Here is a 23320-nt window from a genome sequence, read left to right on the forward strand (position 1 = left end):
TTCTGTTTGTCTGTGGTATAAGTTTACTCACAGTTCGGACGCCGTTCAACAGCAGCTTACTCACATCAACTCCCACAAATTCATTCGTCGCGAGTCCATTTTTTCACTAGCTTCTGTTGCCATCAAGGAACGCCATTTGCACGCTCATCCCCACAGCATTTATGTATTGTAACGCTCTCTGCAATCGCCAACATTACAACGAATTCGTAATTTGCAGAGCTTTTCGCGAGTTACCAGCCTCAAACCGTCAGCGTATGACATTTGTTTGAAGCGTTCACAATGTCGCAATTGATGATTTGTGTCCGTCAGTGTTCGTAGGGTTGGCTCACCTGTGGCATTCCCTCTTTGGTTGTGAGCCCAGTCGCGTTTTTCGCGATCTGCAATCTTCGCCACAAAGCTTCTGATGAGCAACGGATTGACGAGGTTTTGCCGAAGTCCCGCAGCTTCCAAGTGTTCGCAAAGCTACTCCACTGTATTTCAAAATGGGATAAAACTGTAAAATTTCCGGTTTTTGTTGACTCTAGTTCATTTACTTGTTTCAAAATCTCTGGGAGCAATTGCTACGGACGATCATAACGCCGTCGAAACTTCTTGATTTTGATCTCGGAACCGATTCGGGTAGAAGTAGCTGACCGGAAAGGAAACCGACTCTAGCGCTTTTCCACTCAGATATTCCTGCAATCGTACCGATTGTCATGGTTCAAAATACAATTGGTTGCAAAATACAACGGTCGCTTCTTAAGCTTGCCCGAAAACTTAGAAAGTTTGGCTGCTTACTGGGCCTCCGTCAGCTCGAATCGTTCCTGTCCTAGCCCATTTTGGCTGCTCTAGGGCTCTCTTCCTTTTTCCTGCTTTCCTGCTCTGCAGTACTGAAGCACCGCCCACAATTTCGACTTGCTCTGGGATCACCTTGAAAGTCTTGATGACCGAAGCTCATTTAGCTCTTTATCGAGATCGTCCATCTTCTGCCCCAACAGTGCGTCTTGAACTGTCCTACAGATCAGACGTTTTTTCGGTTGCTTGTGGACTGGTCTTTGACTGCCTATAGCTTCAAAGTTTGTGTTTTGTCAGTGTGTCTTTTAAAGACTACCTGAAAGTTATTTCCCATCAGTCTTTCTCAAGACTACCTACTTTTGAATTTAACATTTGTTTTAACTTTTTTCGTATCACCTGAAATGGCTGGATGGAAAAATAAACCTCGCATCGCTGCGGGGAGGAAAAGAGAGGCATCTCTTTCTGACACTTCGAGTGTCTGTAGTGACAATCCTTTTGATATTTTGCCTGAGCATGGAGCTGGTGAAATGGAAGTTACCAATAATGAAACTATACAAAATATAAAATCTTTAAAAAAAGAGAAAGTTCCACCTATTGTGGTAACTATTTCTTCTGAATTTAATATATTCAAAAAGGAACTTTCAACGTTTGTTTCTGACGTTAAAGTTACCTATCAAATTGGCCGTAGAGGTGAATGCCGCTTATTAGCCGACTCAGTAAAGGGTCGTGATCGTCTTGTTCAGTATTTAACTGACAAGATGTACAAATTTTTTACATATGACACCAAGAACGCCAAGCCGTTCAAGGTTGTCTTGAAAGGTCTCACCAACGATCAAACCGTTGATGAGATCAAACTTACTTTAACAGAATTACTTGGCATAGCCCCTACCCAAGTAATTCTAATGAAACAAAAATCACGAGGCGAAAACAGTCAGAGAACTGGAATTTCCCTTGTTAATTATTTAATTCATTTTAACCGCAATGAGGTTAACAACTTAAAATTTTTTGAAAAAGCACATGCTTTGTATAATGTGCGTGTAAAGTGGGAAATTTATAGGAAGTATGGCGGAGGTGAAAAGCATATCACCCAATGCCGTACTTGCCAACGTTATGGCCATGGTTCCAAATTCTGTAACATGGACCAAAAATGTCTTAATTGTGGAGACTCTTCTCACAAAAAGGACACATGTCCTGTGAAAGAGAGTAAAAATTTTCGCTGTGCGAATTGTAACGGCAACCCTATGTCAAATTTTTATCAATGCCCAGTCCGTTAAGCAATTGTTAAGGCAAGGCAAGGTAAAAAAAATTCAATTTCTCAATTAAAACCAACTTCCAAACAAAATTCTCCAAGCGTACCAGTGACGCATAGTTTACCTACTCCTTTGCATACCCGTTTAACTTATGCACAGGTTACAGGTAGTTCGAACATTATACCACCTAGTGTTGGTAGTTCGAAAATGACCGTTAATATTGGTAAGCAAAACACGCTTGAAAATAATTGTACACCTGTTACTCCAGCTAATATTGCTGCCGAAAATATTTTTTCTAATGTCAACTGCCTGGCGCCCATTACGGCAGGTAAACTTTCTTTTTTGCAACAGGCAATGTTCGATCTTATGAACGCCATGTTGTAGGCAAAATCAATGTTTGAAGCCATTCAAATAGGCACAAATTTTACTATTAAAATTGTTTCTAATTTAAAATTTAGCAATGATTTTAAATAAAACAATTAAAATATTAAATAGAAATGCTCGCTCATTGAAGGCCAATGAGAATGAGTTTTTAAATTTTTTAACAGTAAATAATGTGCATATTGCAATTATTACTGAAACATTTTTTAAACCTAACATTAAATTAAAATATGATCCCAATTACGTGGTTCATAGATATGATAGGATTCAGGGTTCCGGCGGTGGAGTTGCAATTGTTATTCATCGCCGAATCAAACATCGTGCTCTTCCCCATCTTGAGACGAAAGTTATTGAAACTTTGGGAATTGAAGTTCAAACTGAACTTGGGATTTTATTTATTGCCGCAGCATATTTACCATTTCAATGCACACGCGAGCTCAAAAATTATTTTAAAGGTGATTTACAAAAACTCACCAGAAATCGTTCGAAATTTTTTATAATAGGCGATTTTAACGCTAAATATCGTTCATGGAATGATTCTCAAAGTAATTCCAATGGCAAAATTTTATTCAATGATTGTTCTTCAGGATACTATTCTATTTTGTCTCCGAATAGTCCTACATGCTTTTCTTCTGTAAGAAACCCTTCAACAATTGATTTGGTGCTAACAGATCAAAGTCATGTATGTAGTGATTTGATCACACATGCTGACTTCGATTCTGACCATCTTCCAATAACTTTTTCTTTATCACATGAATCAGTTTTAAACCCTATGAGCTCTGTTTTTAATTATAACAAGGCTAATTGGGAAAGATACAAAACTCATATTGAGAGAAATTTCAATAATGAGCTTGATTTGCAAAACGAAGTGGATATTGATTCCGCTTTGGAAGCATCAAAATGTGCAATTGTTGATGCCAGGAATTATTCTGTTCCAAAGGCTCAAGTGAAATTCGATTCATCAATAATTGACGAAAATCTTCAACTTCTAATTCGTTTGAAAAATGTCCGCAGACGTCAATATCAACGTTCTCGTGACCCTGTTTTTAAAACTATTTATAAAGATTTACAGAAAGAGATTAAACATAGATTTACTCTTCTGAGAAATCAAAATTTTGAGACTAAAGTTGAAAAATTGAAACCATATTCAAAACCATTTTGGAAGCTGTCGAAGATTCTTAAGAAACCTTCAAAGCCTATTCCAGTTTTAAAAGATGGTGAACGTTTTCTTGTATCCAATGAACAAAAGGCTCAAAGACTTGCTCAGCAGTTTGAGAGTGTTCATAACTCAAATTTGAATTTTGTGAGTCCAATTGAAAATGAAGTCACACGTCAATTTGATTTATTTTCTTCCCAGAATTTTTTACCTGCAGAAATAATTGAAACTAACTTGAATGAGATTAAATCAATTATTAAAAATTTCAAAAATATGAAAGCTCCTGGTGACGATGGAATCTTTAATATACTAATCAAACATCTCCCTGAGAGCACAATGGAATTTTTAGTGAAAATTTTCAATTGCTGCTTCAAAATTGCATATTTTCCCAAATTATGGAAAAATGCAAAAATTACTCCCATTTTAAAACCGGATAAGAACCCAGCTGAAGTTTCAAGTTATCGACCAATCAGTTTGCTTTCTTCAATAAGTAAACTGTTTGAGAGAATTATTCTTAACAGAATGATGTCACACATCAACGAAAATTCAATTTTTGCAAATGAACAGTTTGGATTTCGCCATGGGCATTCCACAACTCATCAATTGCTCAGAGTTACTAATATGATACGAGCTAACAAATCTGAAGGTTATTCCACTGGAGCTGCTCTTTTAGACATAGAAAAAGCATTCGACAGTGTTTGGCATAAAGGTTTGATTGCGAAATTGCAAACTTTCAATTTTCCAATTTTCCTAATCAAAATTTTAAAAAATTATCTTACTGATCGAACTTTGCAGGTTGTCTATCAGAATTCAAAATCTGATAGATTTCCTGTCAGAGCAGGTGTACCTCAAGGTTCAGTCTTGGGTCCAGTCCTGTACAACATATTCACTTCAGATCTTCCTGATTTGCCTCCAGGATGCACAAAGTCATTGTTCTGCGATGACACAAGCATTTCCGTAAAAGGAAAAAGTCTTCGTGTCATATGCAGTCGATTGCAGAAAAGTTTAGATATTTTTTCTTCCTACTTGCAAAAGTGGAAAATCTCTCCCAATGCTTCTAAAACTCAAATGATAATTTTTCCGCATAAGCCTAGGGCTTCTTTCCTCAAGCCAAACAATAATCACGTTGTCAAGATGAATGGGGTTATTTTAAGTTGGTCCGACAAGGTTAAGTACTTGGGACTAATTTATGATAAAAAACTTATTTTCAAAGAGCACATTGAGAGTATACAAGCCAAGTGCATCAAATATACGAGATGTTTATATCCTCTCATTAACAGGAATTCTAAACTTTGTTTAAAGAACAAACTTTTGATTTACAAACAAATTTTTAGACCAGCAATGCTTTATGCTGTACCGATCTGGTCAAGTTGCTGTTCAACAAGGAAGAAAACGCTTCAAAGGATTCAGAATAAAATTCTGAAAATGATTTTGAAGCGTCCTCCTTGGTTTGGTACACTCGAATTACATAGACTTACTGGTGTTGAACCATTAGAAGCTATGTCAAATAAAATTATTGACAATTTTCGACAAAAATCGTTGCAATCCTCAATTGCTACGATAAGCTCTCTTTATAGCCAATAAGTTAGCAATTAAGTTAGTTGTAATTTTACTTTCCCTTTTCTGACAAGTAGGTTTAAATCCCTACGAATGATAAGTCCTAATTGCGAAAGCAAACAAATCCTAACAATTAAAATTACAAATTTCTAACAGTGTTGAGAAGTCACCATTTGTGATTGGACACACATACTCATTATTTACTAATATTTATCATAAATACTTAAGCTACTAACAAATCCCCCCTTAAAAAAAATGCTTTTTTCTCGCAGATTGTTCGCATAGCTTGGCGTAAAAACTCGACTACTTCCTCGCAGTTGAATCAGTTTTATCAAACGTGTTTCGGTCAAACGTCAGTAATGGTCCATCGGCAGTTTCAATTAGACAAACACGCACAAACACACATACAAACATACACACATACACACATACACACACAAACACATGCACAAAGACTCACATTCAGGCTAAGGTGGGTAATCGTTACATGGAAAATAGGCAAACTTGACTTGAGCCAGGACAAACTTTTTTTTGTTCAATTTAGGCCCCCAGACAATGCTAAACCTGCCGGATATGGACTACTCGTGCCTCTGATTGGTGCATTACATATGTACATAAATTTGTATGAAAATTAGTATAGGAAAACTTTTTCGCATGTTTCTTCCTAGAAAGTGTTTGTGAAAATATCAATATACAATACAAGAATTTAATCCCCCCTTTCCCCTTTCCATGGATTATTTGTCGAATTAAACGACTTAATTTAGACAAACAGACAGTAGTTAGACAGTCGAATAAAACGACTTAACATAGACAATTTCACCTTGTATGGAGTGACGCCAGTTTTTGCAACCAATTGGCAGTTACGCCAAAACGTTTTTCCAATATTCCTCAAAAGTTTCAGTTCCTTAACAGCCTTATTGTACTTCAGCAAACTTTAACTTGTTGTGTTAATGACATGAATCGCTATTACAAGTTTTCACCTCTAAAATGGATACTTTATGAATTTATGAACGCATTCCAGTTAACGAAAATGCAAGGCCTGCTACAGCTTAATACATTAGTTTCCCAGCTGCGCGTTTTCATGCCACTGTAGTACACGCCTAGCCATTTTAAACTCTAAATTGCGTAGAATTTTACTTATTTTAGCAAAAATTGGACCTACCCTAAATAATTGATTTAATTGATTTTTGCATTTCCTGAAAAGTTCAAATTAGTTGGAATTTCGTATAATCAAGGATACAAAAACCATATGGAACCCATGCATAACAGATAATGTTTTCTTTGGATAATGTAAAAAACTTCCACGACTTCTGCTCGAATCGTGACCGTTTTGTACAAAACAGTGTTCTGGAAGTGCATGTTGCAGTTTCATGGATAATGCGAAGTCGATCCGATTTGACATCAAAGCAGACAATTTTAAAAAACTAAGTGAAAGTTACTCAGTTTAGCTATTCAATGTTACTTATTTTTTGACGTGAAGTCTGCAAATAAAACTGGAACTGAGCACCTCTTACTCAGTTTAGAGTACAAATGAAACCATGAAACATACTTGGTAACAGAACGGAAAAAATGAAACCGTACATAATATAATCTATATATCCATTCATGTTCTAGAATCGTCATTTTATGTTCGCGTCCAAAAACGCGCCACCCGCAGTGTGTCCGACAATTCTCCGTGTTGGCCAATCATGTGGAGTGTTCTCCTGCCTGCTGGCCATTTTTACCGTATTATTTCACAGTCGTTTTCCACCTCTTGTTTTTCCCAAGAAAAAAAAAACGTCGCAGCTTGGCCAGTTCAGCTGTGTTTCTTTTCCTCACACCAACCACCGACTGCAGGACCGCGTGCCCTTGTATGTATGTATATGTATGTATGCAGTTCCATCCATGGTGAGCGCGGAATGATCGCGTGTGCTATTGTGTCGTGTCGATCCAACCTCGATAAATCCCATCATTTCCACTTTGTACGGCCATCAATCTTAAAAATAAAACCAAAGTGTCGAAGTTGATCACCTTTTCGGTGTGCTTGATTTCCCACACCGCGTTCCGGCTTTTTATGTGTGCGCCAAGTAGTGGACGGAACGGCGTGAGGCAGAGGAACAACTGGTCACAATTGGAAGTCCCTAAAAATACCGTAAGAAACTTCCTCGATCGCGGATGGAGAGTTCGGTGTGTATCTCTGTACGTATGGCGGATGGCGAGCTCGCGCGGACCGTTCACATACCGTCAGTTATCACCATCTTTTGTTTGAAATGGGTTATTTTAAGAAATTCTACCAGCAGTGGTAGCGATGGGTTTTCTGCCAGCAGCAAAAACATTCAGTGAGAGTATGGAAAATTTAAAAATACAAATCCGCCACTGGTGAGCAAGACCGGCAGGGCAGAGAGACAAATAGAGAAAGAAGAAAGAGACAGAAAGTGACAAGGTGTTGTTGTCCCCTTTGGTCGTGTTTTTCTTCTGCCTACCAAAAGGCTGGCTGGCAGTCCAACCGACCAACCGACAGACCGTCCATCACATCGTTCGTAAGCCAAAAAACAACACTTCTACGAACGATCACAGACACAATCTCTATCTCTAGAGCAGCCGATCGTTAGCATACTTTTGGCCAGCAGCTGAACTATTTGATACACTTTTTGGTGACTAAATTACGCGCATCAATCTCGCATCGTCTCGCCACTAGCCGAGTGGATCACATGACACATGGACGCGATTATTAGCGGATCGCATTTTCCACGATCGAGTCGTCGTCGGGTACGAAAAATAAATAATCAGACAGTAGGCCAGTGGACTGACTTTTTTTTATCCTTCTTCGACAACCAACACAAAAACCGCGAAAAATCACAGTAATCATCATCATCACGAGAAAAACACGATCATAAACATGCACAAACACACGCGCCCGCTCCTAAAGAGGTGTGTTTTCATTTACACTTATTTGAGCCGAAGCTGACAAAGGTGCCACAAACACCCACTACAAACGATAACAACAACACTGAGGAAAAAAGCAACAACATGACAACTTCCCGTATCGAAAGTCTAGCAGCAGAATGGGGGAGAAAAAAAAGTTTGAATGAATGAATGACGGGCCAAGATGCTAATATACACGTTCCTCGCCCCTTTCGTAGGGGTCGCACCCGATCCTATAACATAATTCATTGACACACAGCCTCCCAGACCCGGCACCACACAGCAGCGGCAAAATTGTCAACAGCCAGGAAGGTGGGACACTTGTTAGCAGCGACATATAGTTTACACATTGTAGATATTTCACCCAAAAACTCGGAGCGCAGCGCACCTCGAGGCAGCTCGAGTGCATCGATCATGATCATCGAATCACTGCCGCAGCACCGTGCGTCTCCACCATCGAGCGAAATACACGCAGCAGCAGTAGGTGCTCTATTAAAATTAGCAACGAATGTTTACACGCCTGCTTGGGCCGTGTTTTCACCTTTGCCTGCTTTAATCGTTAACATTCGCTTGTATAATCATAACAAGTGTTGTACTTCACTTTTATTGCCCACCAAAATTGGGTAATTGATTGCACCTTCCTAACCCGGGGCCGTCAGACGGAAACATACGTTTTTCAATTAAATCATCATGAAATCTTTGCTTGTTTTTTATAGACTCTAATTTCCTTTAATTATTTCAACATGCCACTTGTGACATGAATGACAATGATTATTCAATATACTTCTAATGCTGTTATGTCTACTTTCTTCTCTTGAATTTTTGAATTGATTCAATTAAAACAATGAATGTTAATTTGAAAGCACTTCCCTCTCAGAAATACAGCAGAAATTACACTGAATTCGACACGAAAATCATTTATAATTCTTTCAGTCTCGCTTCTTTATGTTATTTTTCGTTTCCAATCTACCTTTTTTTCAAACGCACCAAAGGAGTTCTCTCTATTTCGAACCACTCCGATTACAGCAGAAATTCACCAAAGCCAACCAAATCAAATGGAAATAACAGATTTATGTGCACAAATTTTTTCTACGAGCAAATATATTTATTAGGCTATTACATTATAACAAACATTTGCATAAAACCCAGTTTGTTTGACTAGCTAGCAAAATTCTGTTTGTTTATTTTGTTGCATATATGCCTTCTGTGCTATTACACGATGTGGATTATTTAAAAAAATAAAATACCTAATACCTTCGAAAATGATGGGAATCGGAAGCGTAGCACGTGGGTGCGTGATTGGATGAAACACAAGACAGAATATTTCAAAAGGCGGAATTCTGAAAAGCAGAATTTCGAAGGGCACGAAAGGCAAGTTTTCAAGATTCGTTCGACGTCGCGGACAGCATAATTTTCCGATGCCGACCTGCCGTCGTAAGCGGCGGCCTCTCGCATACTGATTTTCTAGGATGATTCAAACAGGTTTTCTTTCCCTTTGTTAAGTCCGAACGAGCGGTAGTGAGTAAGGACAGCATACAATTGAACAATAGAGTAGGCCAAAGGCCGCAAGTGTGTGTTATAAAAGCGGAAATAGATGATACAATGCTGGTAAATTACATAATCAAAATCGTCAATTTTGATTAAAATTTAAAAAGAAGTAACTATTCATCAATTTATATGCTGACATATGAATACTAAGAAAAAATGCTTTCCTTTACTTCTATAGATTTCTCCGTTTTTGTAGTCAGCATGTGTAATGTTGCTTATAAATATAAATTGATACTTACTCAGCGGAAAGGTTTTGATGTACGTTGATTTGACGTGGTAGTCAATGAGTTTTTCCATAATTTGCAACGGGAAGGAGGTTAGACTAATTGGTCTAATGGCTTTCGGGAGAGTTCTGTCGCGCTTTCCAGCCTTTGGTATAAAGATCACTCTCGTTTTTTCCAGTTAATGGATGTATAAGCAAGTGCTAGACTGGCCCTGAATACCTGGGTTATGAATGAAATTATTCCAAATAATATTTCTATTTTAGTTATAAACTTGCTTATATACCACCTTTTTCGTTGACTAACAATCGATGCGAAGGCATTCCAGCTGGGTCGAGTGAGTTCAAAAATTCCGTTGGAAAATGGATTGCCTCACCAGCATCTTCGACGGTATCGATTACCTTACAATAAACTCAAATTACACTGAAATTACATAATCAATAGCCTAAGGTCACCTCTGATAGGGTAAATGTACCAATAGTGGCGCAAATAGTAGCTACTTCTGAGAAATTTTAACGAATCCAATTGAGACTTGTTTAACTTTGGATGTATGAACATATGATTTGATAGACAATTTAGTTGTTTTGCTGATAAATAACTCGTTGTGTATTTTTAAAACTAATGAATTTGAAAAAAATCAACAATTATTATCATAGCTTTTGTACCTTTAGTGGAGGTACTCCTATAATGGTGGTACCATTTACCTATGGTGGAGGTAGTTTTGAAAACTTGAAATTTCTATAAATGAAATGGATGAAGATTGTATATTTTGAAGTTTGTTGAACAGTCACAAGTATAGAAAACAAAAAACGAAGAGTTTAAAATAAATATGGAAATCAATGTGAATAATTTATTACACAAAAATGGGACATAAGTCCGTCATTTTCTATATAACCTACAGTCCACTGTCTATAACTCTGCTGAACATTTTATTTAGAATTGTGAATGAAACTAAGAAGAATCTGTGAAATTTTGGTAATATTATAATAGGTTGAGTTTAGATATAATTCAAACTAGAAAATAGAGTTGACTGGATTCTTTTTCACTTTCGCTCATTTTCTATGCAATTGAAAATTAACAACATTTAATGAAAATAAGGGATTTATTAACCAGTAACCATGGAGCATTTCAAATGCATTGGATACAAAGTCAATGTATTCAAAAGATAGCTTATATTAAAAGTCAGTTAAAATGATATAACAAAAAAAATAACCTGAAAAAATTCATCAGACGAGAATTATCTCTGACGTTTTAGCTTCAGTGCCTCGAGTAACTCGATCTTTTGCTTTTTTTCTCGGTTATTTCCATTAGCTTCTTACGTTTTTTCTCCTCTCTCTTCTCTTTTCGTAGTTCAGCTTTTTTCTGTTTCTTTTTTCGAAGTTTTTCTCTTTTATTCTTACGTTGCTCAGCTTCCTCTTGTTTTCGCTCACGAATTGTTGTTTTTTCTTTCTTCAGTTGTTCTTTTTTTTTTAGCAAGCTCTCTTTCCTCTACTCTGGCTTTTTTCCTGGTTGCATCATTTTCTTTTTCTTGTTCAAGTCGTCGGATTTCTTCAACCCGCTCTGAGGCCGTCAGTATCAGGTGGAATTTTCTTTTATAATTCCTGTGAATGTTGCTCCGACGAGGAGATGGCGGAGTTTTACGGCTCGGAATGTTGTGTCCAGTCTTCTCTTTCATGACACTGAGTGGAGTACTGTCATCTGATATGAAACTATCGTCACCTACCTCCTCAATAAGTGTTGGATTATCCTCAGATATGTTAGTCACTTGACACAGTCATCTCTGGAGTCGTACTGCTCAATAACTGCGAATCAATAGGCATCAACAACATCTCATACAGCTGCCGGATGATTTCTCCTTCTGCAGATAAGATAGAACCGCTACTGAAGCTGTTAATGCGCTCCCTACCAATGCAATCTATAGCAGCTTTGATTATTGAAGTTGGAATGATAACCGAATCTTCAATAATTACATCTTGTCCTTCTTTTTCCTCATTCAATTCAGGATTAACCTCTACTGAATTGAAGGTGGAAAGTTCCTTGTTTATTAGGGTTTTCGCTAGTTGACTTGGCAATACATTTGTCGTAATCCCCATTTTCAGGACCAAAAGGGAATAATCCGCAAACTCTGAACCCGTTCTTAAAACTTGCCGTTTTGATTCCTTTGTTCATAGCCTTTTGTAGTACGTCAGGAAAGTGTTTCAGCAATAGATTTTCACCTCCATTTTCCAGCCTCCACTCCGATACGGCAGTCTTCCAGGCACTTTTCAATGGTTTAAAAATGGCGACGTCTGCTGGCTGAGTTATTCTCGTAGTGTTTGGATATAAAGCAATCAGCACAATACCCAAATCCAAGCACAGATCGGCCACCTCCGCAGTCGTGTGTGAAGAGTGACCATCCACGAAATACAGCACCGGGAACTGCACTTTTTTCCTTTGAAGATGAGGGTAGAAAACGTATAGCATGCATGCACTTTTGCCAATTACCCACTCTCCGGGGAACTTCTGCAATACTTCCACAGATAGGCGCTGCATAGGAAGAACAACTCCTGGAGGTACAACTGATCCGTCTGCTCCGAAGATAAACATTACTGTTATGTTTTTGTGCCCGTCTGCATGCTCGCATTCATACACATTCTTATAGCTAGCACGGCTTTCGTTTGTGGGTGTAGGTAGAATGACGTTTCATCGCCGTTGTATATGCGGGTTGCATCCGATGCGGCTGACATAAGGTTGTTTTCCTCGAGATATGAAGTTACGTTCGTGAACCATCCGCGAATGTCTGCCTCTTTTACTTTAGAACTTGCGGAAGACACAGTTTCTGGCGTGCGGAAAGTGATTTCACGGTGCCGGCGAAGGAATCCTTCCAGCCATTTTCGACCTATAATCGATAAGATGTTAACAATTTTTTGACTGATTTTTTTTTATAATGAATACAAACCTGGGACATTGTTCGTGAACGGATTGGGTTGAGAATTCGTTCCGAAGAATGTCTTCACTTTATGCAGAAGTGATTCCTTAACTACCGGAAATCCTATCTTCTTCATCGTTTTTAAATATTGCACGAGTTTCTGTTCTTCGTCTCCTACTAGAACAGTAGGTGGCCCTTTCCGGGCTTTTCTGGTCCACTTGCCACCAAGTCGGTAACGAACGGTAGACTGAGAGGGATGCCATAAGCTTTGCATGCTGCGTAAAGTGACGTTTTCTTAGAGAGGACCAACTCCATGCAGCGGGTGATAGCTCCTTCATCGTGTTTATGTGCTTTTTTCGCTGCAGAATCCATTCTGTAATGAGTTATAAAGCTAAAACGTTTTTTTGGTACAAGAATTCTAGAGTTTTGACGTGGGACTACGTGAATGTTTACTATACTGGGATGCATTCTGTAAAATTGTAAATGAAACGGGCAAATGTTGCGTTAGATTTCAAACGTTAATAACAGCATAACCACACGATGGATAACAATAACCAATATGTTGTTGGATAGATAAAATGTATAACAATTTTGTAATATGCTAATTATCACTCTTCATTGCTAAGCGGTAAAATTGATAAAAAGTTTCAATAACAAATTTACGCGAATACACCAATTACATGCGAGCATTCCTAGCACAGACGACATGCATGGACACCATCCGTTCCCTGCGATATTCTCTGTATCAATATCGAAATAAAAATTGACAGAGTCTCCCCGTCCCAATAGGTCAATTTATTTTTGCTTCCATGAGCTCAGACTAATATGATGTATCGAAGGTAAACGTTTTCCTAAAAGTTTGAAACAATACCCATCCTTGAACAATTTCCAAACCTGCGTATTAATTTCTGAAGAACCTAATAAAAACTGATGTCTTGAAAGAAAACATGCCGGTAAAAGCAACAGTACCAGTGGAGTAAAGAACCGCAGGTCTCTCGTCGTCTATGATTGCAGTGGTACTCTTCTATTCGTATATTTCAGCGGTACACTCCTATCCGTACTGAAGCGGTACTATTCGTATTGCAGTGGTACACTTTTGTTCGTACATTTCTATTTGTGTGCAATTGATGAAAAACTGCAATGCTGCTGTTGATGGTGATTGAAAGTTTGTCTCATAAATATGATAACCATAAACTGCTCATAATCGCATATTTGTAACATTTGCAAAATTGTTTGTTCGAGTTAATCGCACTTTAATATTTTGACCTTAAATGCATTGTTCCTAATATATTCATGCAAATAGACACTTTAACTAAACTTAGTATCATGAAGAAAGCACTACTTTACACTATGTATACATTGAATATTATTCTCGAAGTCGAATTGGTTGAAATTTTCGCAATGATACATTTATGTCGTTACTTTCAAGCTATTTTTGGAATATATCACAGGGAAAATGATTTTTTTCATGTATTCAACAAGCATGAGCTGAACATCAGAAACGGATCACTGGTGGTTGGTTACCGGACCAGCATAACTTCCGAGTTCCATAGGATGCAGATGTGGATTCAGATGCAAATTTTTTTGACAAAAAAGTTGGAAAAGTTAAGTAGTGTGACAATTATGCGATTATTCACGCTATGTGACAAAACAACTTGGTATTTTTTACGACTTTTTTCAAACATAATACATAATACATAAGCATATTCTTTTAGATGTGAAAAGTACATACTATTCTAAGCTTTTCCCAATAAAAAGCACGAAATCCATAAAATGTCGAATGTTACATCTATGCGATCACAGGCAGTAAATTACTCAACGAGAATTGTAAATTTTTGCAACGGATATCTATTTAATTTTATCTTCGATATTCACTAAATAATCGTCACCGGATAGTATCGAAAGAGTAAATTCCTAAATATATACATTTATAGAAGAGTAAGAGCCTGCGAATGCTTGTGATTTTTTTGTTTATTTACTAAGATTCATTCAGAATCTCTTTTTACATTTCAAAATTGTCAGATGATATATTATTTTTTTAAGCTTTACCATAATAAACGTATATTACCTGTCTTCGTAATACAGCGAATGTAGTTGAAGGCAAACGAAAAAAAATTGTCAAGCAAAAAATATAAATGTAATTGTGGATTGCTACGATTTTTTTTTCATCTATAATTTATTTGACACGGCACAAATACAAATTAATGTTTAACGACGCCAATTATATCTGGTAGCTTACTTTCTAAAGTATCTTAATAACTAAAAGCAAATTGTTTATCCTCGCTGCCGACTACGAGCTGAAACTAAATCTAACTTAAAGCTAGAATGTTTTGCATTAAATGCACTGGTTTGTTGTTTGATGGTTTTCCATTGCCATTGGTAAGCAGCATATGTAATATGTTCCACTACTGGGCCAAGATGTTACGGACTGGCATATTGGGTTGTCTCCCTCGGGCCCTGAGAGTATCGTGCGGGTCTGGTTGCTGTTTCCGGATCCGGAGTCTTAAGGTGTTCTTGTCGTTTGGTTGGATGTAGGCGGAAGGGAACAGGACTAGACTGGGGCGTGGATGGATTTCAGGAAAACGTATATAAGGGACATGTAGATTGCTACGATTTTTTGCCGGAGCTTGTTAATAATTTTGTTTAACATACACCCAACGCAAACGGGGAACATTTTATTACTTTAGGACAATTTTTTATTACTTATTGTGTCTTATGACTGCGCATTATACACAAAGAGTAACAAACAAAAAGTAATAAAAATTATGACGGCCACACGCTTGTATGTGTTTCTGGAGGAGAACATACAGCCAAGCACCGCAATGCATGTGTTAGCAAGACTTCACTCGCTGCATTTGTATTGATGCAACGATCAGGTTCATTTTTGTCCCCTTCATCCACACATAATCAGAATCTCAACCGTCAATCTCAAATGTCTAATTAGAAACACTTTCGTTTCGTCCCCCAGTGTTTACTTGAAATGGAAATATGTAATACTGTCTGACCAGAGTTGCCGAAGCTGCGAATATTGTCTGGATAGGCACGAGTATTGTATTTTCAAACTGGTGCAAATAAGTTTCCATGAACCAATGAGTATGTGTTTTAGATATCTTGCAGGAAAGCGAATGTTTTTGTTTTTCTCTAACGCAGTTTAGAGATCGTGATGTCATATTTTTTCTCTTCTCCGTATTCTCCGTATGCGTGTATAGTTCACGCACACCGAATGAATTGGAGATTGAAGAAACTTGTAACATGTGCAACATATGCGACGGTGTGTGATTTTTTTTTGCTTGAGATGGAAAGGGAGCAGTTTTCGCCAGAAAAAATCTTGCATGTAGTTGAAACGACCATTATTAGACAGTCGTACTCCCGTAACACGTGCTAAATATATGGCAGTATGTGTTGTTACTTGACTGGGGAAGAATTTTATTGCCTTTTAAGTAATAGGTTTGTTACCCAAAAGGCAATTTTGCGCTATTTCTTCTAATGTAATAAGGAAAAGTTTTGCGTGTATCTTTTTATGTTTGCCAATTAATGAACTTTTGTAAGGGCTTCCATATTATTTTGAAAGTAAGATCCATATTAAAGATTTGATTTAATTAGAGTTAAATAAGACAAAACCATTCATTATGATAACGTAAGTATTATTGGATTTGGTTTTTGAGGATATAGAGTTATTTCTGACGTTGACGCATTATGAGAAATTCTTGGTGCTCTTCAACAAGCACGATATGCTTGTGCCTTGTCAAATACAAGTTGTTTGCACAAAAAAATACTACAGGCATAATATCGTCAGATATGAACGATATTCTTTCGAGTGTTGTTGAATATATATCAAAAATTGATTTCCAGGGGAGGCTGAAAATAAAAATACGTACAATCGCTGAGCAAACACATTGATTCTGTATGCAGACTCTGTATATTTTGTAGCAAAAAATCCCCTAATTACAGTGTTTAGTCCCACGTCACCATGTCATACAACCCCAGGGCTGTATACCTTGTAGTATTTACCTATATGTGGACGCCTGCGCCTGTGGACGTCAACGCGTAGAGGCGGGTAAGCGAGTGGTATCTCCAAAAAAAAAAAACGGCCAATAGGATCGTCGCTGATCGTTTTGCGTTCGGAGTGTAACACGGCACAAAGCGGAGGACGAAGCAAGCAAAAGATGCGACAATCTCACACACGGCGAGGCGCGAATGGACACACTGGTGAGCTGAGGTCCACTGCGCACTTCTGGCGGACCCAAGCAAATTGTTTTAAATTTATGAAACATCACTGAGTTCATCGACTTATTTTTCACTTTGAAACACTTCTTTAATCTTTTGTAACTGAGGATGTACACTCGAAAACGGTTGAAAACAGAATGAAAACTAACTTTTTTTTATTATTATTGATTTTATTGAGGTTTTAACATAGGAGTCATTCACCTCCTTACACAAATTTACATTTTTAGTTTATCACAAAAAATCTTAATATCTATATCTTTTTATATAAAAAAAAATCTTAATATCTATATCTTTTTATAAAAAAAATCTTTATATCTATATTTTTTTATAAAGGTCAGTGTCTTTAAGCTATTTGATTAAGTTTTTTTCGTTAGGCAGTGACAAAGCTTCTTCCAAAGTATTGGGAATGTTGTTGTTAAATCGTTCGGTATCAAAAGCTCTACAGTCAGTTATGATATGGTGTATGGTAAGGGGGGAGCCACAAGTAATACAATTAGGGGGATTAGTTTTATCTAGTCTATAACTGTGGGTAAGGCGTGTGTGGCCAATACGTAAGCGGGTTAAAATACGGCAAACAGCCGGGATTTTATTGTCGGGCCAACAAAGAGTTGACAGTTCGAACCTTCTTAGACTACATGCAGTGTTTTTAAACCATTCGATATCCCAAGAGTCCCTTATTCTGTTTCTAGCCCATCTTGAGACATCAATAGCGGGGAGAGGAAGTAAATCAACCGGTTTTTCTCGACCTGAACCGGCAAGCTTGTCAGCAACTTCATTGCCATTAATTCCAGAGTGTCCGGGAACCCAGCAGAGAGTGACTTTATTACTAATGGACGTTAGTTCAGTTTTAGTTAGCCAAGGATGGGAGGATGAATCAGAATTTAAAGTCTGCAGGCAACTGGCTGAATCGCTGAATATGACAGTTTTTTTATTGGGGTCTAGGGATATTTCGGAGGCTTTCATTAGGGTGAAGGCCTCGGCACTGTAGATGCTAGAGATAGAGGGGAGAGAGGAACTTATATTCAAGTTTAAGGATTCCGAAAATATACCATAACCAACCTTGCCGTCGGCTACAGATCCGTCAGTATATATGTGGTGGTAGTTCTGATATTTGTCGGAAACTAATTGATGGAAGTGCTGTTGAACTATGGAAGGAGTGTAACCTGCTTTTAAAGTGTTGAGAAGAGAGAGGTCTATGGAATGGGAGGGTTGGTTCCAAGGTCGGTTTTTAGTTCTAGGTAATATAGCAATCGGTGGAAGATTAGAGCGGGTTGTAGATTGGAAAAGTTGTAAAGTTCTATTTACCAGGGGAACGTCGCTTTGACCGGTAATGCTCAACCATCGAGATTTTAGGAAGCAGCCAAGCATTTACAAGTTTGAGCATAGTGGACCTATGGGCATAGGATCGAGATCCAATTATCTTGATGACCCGCCTTTTATTGATGGTATCTTTTCTAACAGCATTAGCATGTTCTTTAAAATTGAGACGTCTATCAAGATATACACCAAGAATTTTGAGAGTTGGTTTACTGGGGATAATTACTTGATTAAGTTTAATATCTCGAAGCTTACTTATACCTTTTCTATTGGAACTAATGTGAAGCAGCTGGGAGTTTTCGGGAGAGATGGTAAAACCTATTTCATCAGCCCAATGAGCTACGGTGTTAACCGCAGATTGTAGTCTATTACGGGCTAAGGATTTGAAAGGGTTGAAGGAAAGTAACAAAATATCATCGGCAAAAACAAAGATATGGATGTTGTTAGGGATGATTTCAAAAAGAGACTGCATACAAATGAGGAAAAGAGTAGGGGATAGTACTGAACCTTGGGGTATACCATTTTCTTGTAGTCTGGTTTCGGATTGTGTGTTTCCAATGAGTACCTTAAACTTCCTGTTTTCCAGGAAATTTCGAATGAAGAGACCCATGCGGCCTTTAATGCCCCATTCTTCCAAGGATTTCAACATAGTGTAACGCCATGTACGATCGAAAGCTTTCGACAAGTCGAGCGAGACACAATCACCATAATAGCCCCGTTGAAGGTGACTCTCAATAAGATCTTCCAGTTCAGTGAAATAATCATCGGTTCCTTTGTCTGGGCGAAAAGCAAACTGTCTGCTATCGAGAAGGTCTCTGGAAATGAGTTCTTTCAAGAGACGCCGGTTTACCATCTTCTCAAGTACTTTTCCAATACAGTTAACTAGGGTGATGGGTCTATAACTATCAGCCTTACTTCGATCTTTTCCAGGTTTAGGAATAGGAATCACTAGACCAATTTTCCAATCAGGAGGGATTTTCCCTTTGTCCCATATGTCGTTGTACAGAGATAAAAGAATTATTTTACCAGAGTGAGATAGATTCTTAAGGAGAGGGTATCCGATGTCGTCAGGTCCTGACGATGAGCCGTTAACTCTGCGTAGAGCCCATTCACGTTCTGAAAAACTAAAATCTATATTGAATGGAAGGTCTAAGTTTGTTTCAAAACAAGGAGGTGAGGATTCTGATAAATTTTTCTTGGTTATAAACTTATGTTTGTAATTAGAGGACGAAGAAGCAAAAGCAAAAAGATCAGCTAAATGTTCGGAAATAGAAGAAGGATCATCGGAGATCTGGTTATTAATTTTGATTTTAATGGGAGCTTTGTTACGGTTGCCACTGAGACGATTTACTCTATCCCATAATTCCTTGGAAGTAGTTTCTGGGTTCATTGCCGATATAAAGTTTTTCCAGCTATCAGACTTAACCCTAGAAATTGCCTCTCTAGCAGCTCCTCTGGCTATTTTGAACTCTTCTAATTTCAAGGATTTCTGACGGTCTTCTTTGGGAGTCTTTTGAAGAGCTCTTAACTTTTTTCGACGTAGTTTGATGGCCTTTTCAACTTCAGGGTTCCACCAATGCACTGACCTCTTCCCGGGTTTGCCACTGGTTCTGGGGATATGACTTCGAGCTACTTCAAGTATGGTAGAAGTGAAAGATTCAGGAGAGGAGGGGGGATTATTAGAAAAGCGAATGGTTATTTAACGTTGAAAATTAGACCAATCGGCCCACTCATATTTCCACCTCGGGCGAGCTGCAGAGATAGGACAGGGACGATTGAGAGTGACTATGATAGGTACATGATCGCTACCACAAGAATCATCGTGAACTTTCCATGATAATCGGTTTAATAGGCTCCAAGATACGACAGACAGATCTAATGCAGATGTGTTGCCATTAGAAGGGTTAATGCGTGTAGGGCTACCATCATTTAAAAGAATGAGATTTTGTTCCTGAAAGAAAACTTCGAGCATTTTTCCTCTGTGGTCATCTCTGTGCCCACCCCATGAAGTGGAGTGAGCATTAAAATCACCCAGTAGGATGGTAGTGGTTGAGATTTGGTCTAAAAGTACACGAAGCTCTTTTCTAAGCCGATGAGTATTAATTGAACTAGGAAGATAGATTGAGATTATTGTAACTTTGATGGGAAAGTCAATTTCGATTGCTATTGCGTGGAGTGGAGTGGAGATAGACAATTTGCGGTGAGGGAATTCTGAGTTAACAGCTATTGCAACACCATTTATATTTGGATTGCTTGAGTTTTCGTGGATGTAAAGGGTATAACCTTTGATGTAGTTAGAAGGAAGTTCAGAGGACTTAGGAGATAAGGTTTCTCGTAAGGCAATAATGAGAGGGTTATATTGAGAAATTAAAAATTGTAGTTCAGCGAGTCTTCCTTTTAAACCAAATAAGTTCCATTGTATTGCAAGATTTGTTAAGGTGGCAGGTGGGTTGGTTGAGTATCGATTAGTGGTTTGATTTGAAGGGCAAGCCATAATTGGGTAGTTTAAAAGATTAGTCAGTGGAGAAGAGATAATCGGGATTGGAAGAACTGTCAACTTCAACGGTCATTTGTTCCGATGATTTTTTAACTAAAGGGGGAATGATTTCAGTGGTAGGGTGTCTTTTGTGGGCAGTTTTAGAGTTTGATACCGGAAGTAAATTCACTTTGGAAGAAGTGTCACTTACCTTTACTGTCTCAGCTGTTTGCAGACTAGAGTCAGTGTCCATCTCGTCTTCGATGTCCTGGTCGGTTCCCTCAATCACAATCTTCTTCTTCTGTTGTTTCTTCTGCTTCTTGTCTTTTTTAGTCTGCTCGAGTTCCTTAATTCTACTGGTTAGGTTGGCCACGGTATCCATCAGCTTCTGGATCATGTCGTCCTTCTGTTTGATCAGGTCTGCTACTGCATTGTTATCGTTGATTTTCAGTCGCTGTTGAACTTTGCTCACTTCGGCGTAAGATCCTGCCCCTGCGTTGAATTGCTTGACGGCTTCTTTGTAGTCGATTCTTTTCGTCACTCTGATTCTGGTGATTTCTTTTTCGGCTAGGTAGACTGGGCATTTCCTGCTGGAAGGTCCATGTTCTCCTTTGCAATTAAGGCAGTAGGGCTTATTCTTGCATTCCTCATCAAAGTCATGCACTTTCGAACAGTTTCGGCATCGAGCGGCAGCTTTGCAACGATTTTTAGTATGTCCATATTTGTACACTCGAGTTTTAATTCTCAGTGGACCAACCTTGATGACTTCCGGGATGGTGGTGCCCTCGATAGTTAGGACCACCGTAGGGAGGTTTTGTTTCTTTCCATCTACGAGCCCAGTGAATCGTTTGGCAGCAATAACTCCTTGGCATTTAAACTCTTCCACTAATTCAGTTTCGCTCATCTTTACGATTTCACGACAGGTAATAACACAGCGTCTCTTATTAAGTGTTGGGTGTAAAATCACAGAGACGGCCACGCTCGGTTGTCCCACATCTTGTTTCAGTTCTTTTAATGCAAGAAGTTTTCGCACTTGTTCCGGGTTTCGCACTCGCAATACAAATCTGTTTCCATCATTCTCCGTAGTTGCTCCTTCAATCTCACCAACGCAGGCTTCCAGACATTTTCCGACCAAGAAGGGGTTTAGTTCCGCTCTGTCGTCAGCTTCCAGTTGCAGAATGTTAAGTTGACCAAATTTATTTTTTTTTTTTTTTAAAGGGGGGATTTGTTAGTAGCTTAAGTATTTATGATAAATATTAGTAAATAATGAGTATGTGTGTCCAATCACAAATGGTGACTTCTCAACACTGTTAGAAATTTGTAATTTTAATTGTTAGGATTTGTTTGCTTTCGCAATTAGGACTTATCATTCGTAGGGATTTAAACCTACTTGTCAGAAAAGGGGAAGTAAACTTACAACTAACTTAATTGCTAACTTATTGGCTATAAAGAGAGCTTATCGTAGCAATTGAGGATTGCAACGATTTTTGTCGAAAATTGTTAATAATTTTATTTGACATAGCTTCTAATGGTTCAACACCAGTAAGTCTATGTAATTCGAGTGTACCAAACCAAGGAGGACGCTTCAAAATCATTTTCAGAATTTTATTCTGAATCCTTTGGAGCATTTTCTTCCTTGTCGAACAGCAACTTGACCAGATCGGTACAGCATAAAGCATTGCTGGTCTAAAAATTTGTTCGTAAATCAAAAGTTTGTTCTTTAAACAAAGTTTAGAATTCCTGTTAATTAGAGGATATAAACATCTCGTATATTTGATGCACTTGGATGCATACAATACTCTCAATGTGCTCTTTGAAAATAAGTTTTTTATCATAAATTAGTCCCAAGTACTTAACCTTGTCAGACCAACTTAAAATAACCCCATTCATCTTGACAACGTGATTATTGTTTGGCTTGAGGAAAGAAGCCCTAGGCTTATGCGGAAAAATTATCATTTGAGTTTTAGAAGCATTGGGAGAGATTTTCCACTTTTGCAAGTAGGAAGAAAAAATATCTAAACTTTTCTGCAATCGACTGCATATGACACGAAGACTTTTTCCTTTTACGGAAATGCTTGTGTCATCGCAGAACAATGACTTTGTGCATCCTGGAGGCAAATCAGGAAGATCTGAAGTGAATATGTTGTACAGGACTGGACCCAAGACTGAACCTTGAGGTACACCTGCTCTGACAGGAAATCTATCAGATTTTGAATTCTGATAGACAACCTGCAGAGTTCGATCAGTAAGATAATTTTTTAAAATTTTGATTAGGAAAATTGGAAAATTAAAAGTTTGCAATTTCGCAATCAAACCTTTATGCCAAACACTGTCGAATGCTTTTTCTATGTCTAAAAGAGCAGCTCCAGTGGAAAAACCTTCAGATTTGTTAGCTCGTATCATATTAGTAACTCTGAGCAATTGATGAGTTGTGGAATGCCCATGGCGAAATCCAAACTGTTCATTTGCAAAAATTGAATTTTCGTTGATGTGTGACATCATTCTGTTAAGAATAATTCTCTCAAACAGTTTACTTATTGAAGAAAGCAAACTGATTGGTCGATAACTTGAAACTTCAGCTGGGTTCTTATCCGGTTTTAA

General features: G+C 38.1%; 2 protein-coding genes and 1 pseudogene across 5 annotated transcripts in view; 1 reads left to right on the forward strand and 2 right to left on the reverse strand.

Annotated features, from left to right (window-relative positions):
* The window catches only part of LOC129726875 (protein tramtrack, beta isoform), a 95948-nt gene that overhangs the window by 30386 nt on the left and 42242 nt on the right, over positions 1-23320 (forward strand). The gene's annotated exons all lie outside the window — the stretch shown is intronic.
* LOC129729323 (uncharacterized) lies at positions 11549-13071 on the reverse strand (annotated as a pseudogene).
* Positions 20757-21623, reverse strand: LOC129729324 (uncharacterized). The gene has a single exon (XM_055687834.1). It carries the CDS (start codon positions 21621-21623, stop codon positions 20757-20759), a length of 867 nt encoding a protein of 288 aa, XP_055543809.1.

This window comes from Wyeomyia smithii, chromosome 3, assembly GCF_029784165.1.
Source record: "Wyeomyia smithii strain HCP4-BCI-WySm-NY-G18 chromosome 3, ASM2978416v1, whole genome shotgun sequence".
NCBI lineage: Eukaryota > Metazoa > Arthropoda > Insecta > Diptera > Culicidae > Wyeomyia > Wyeomyia smithii.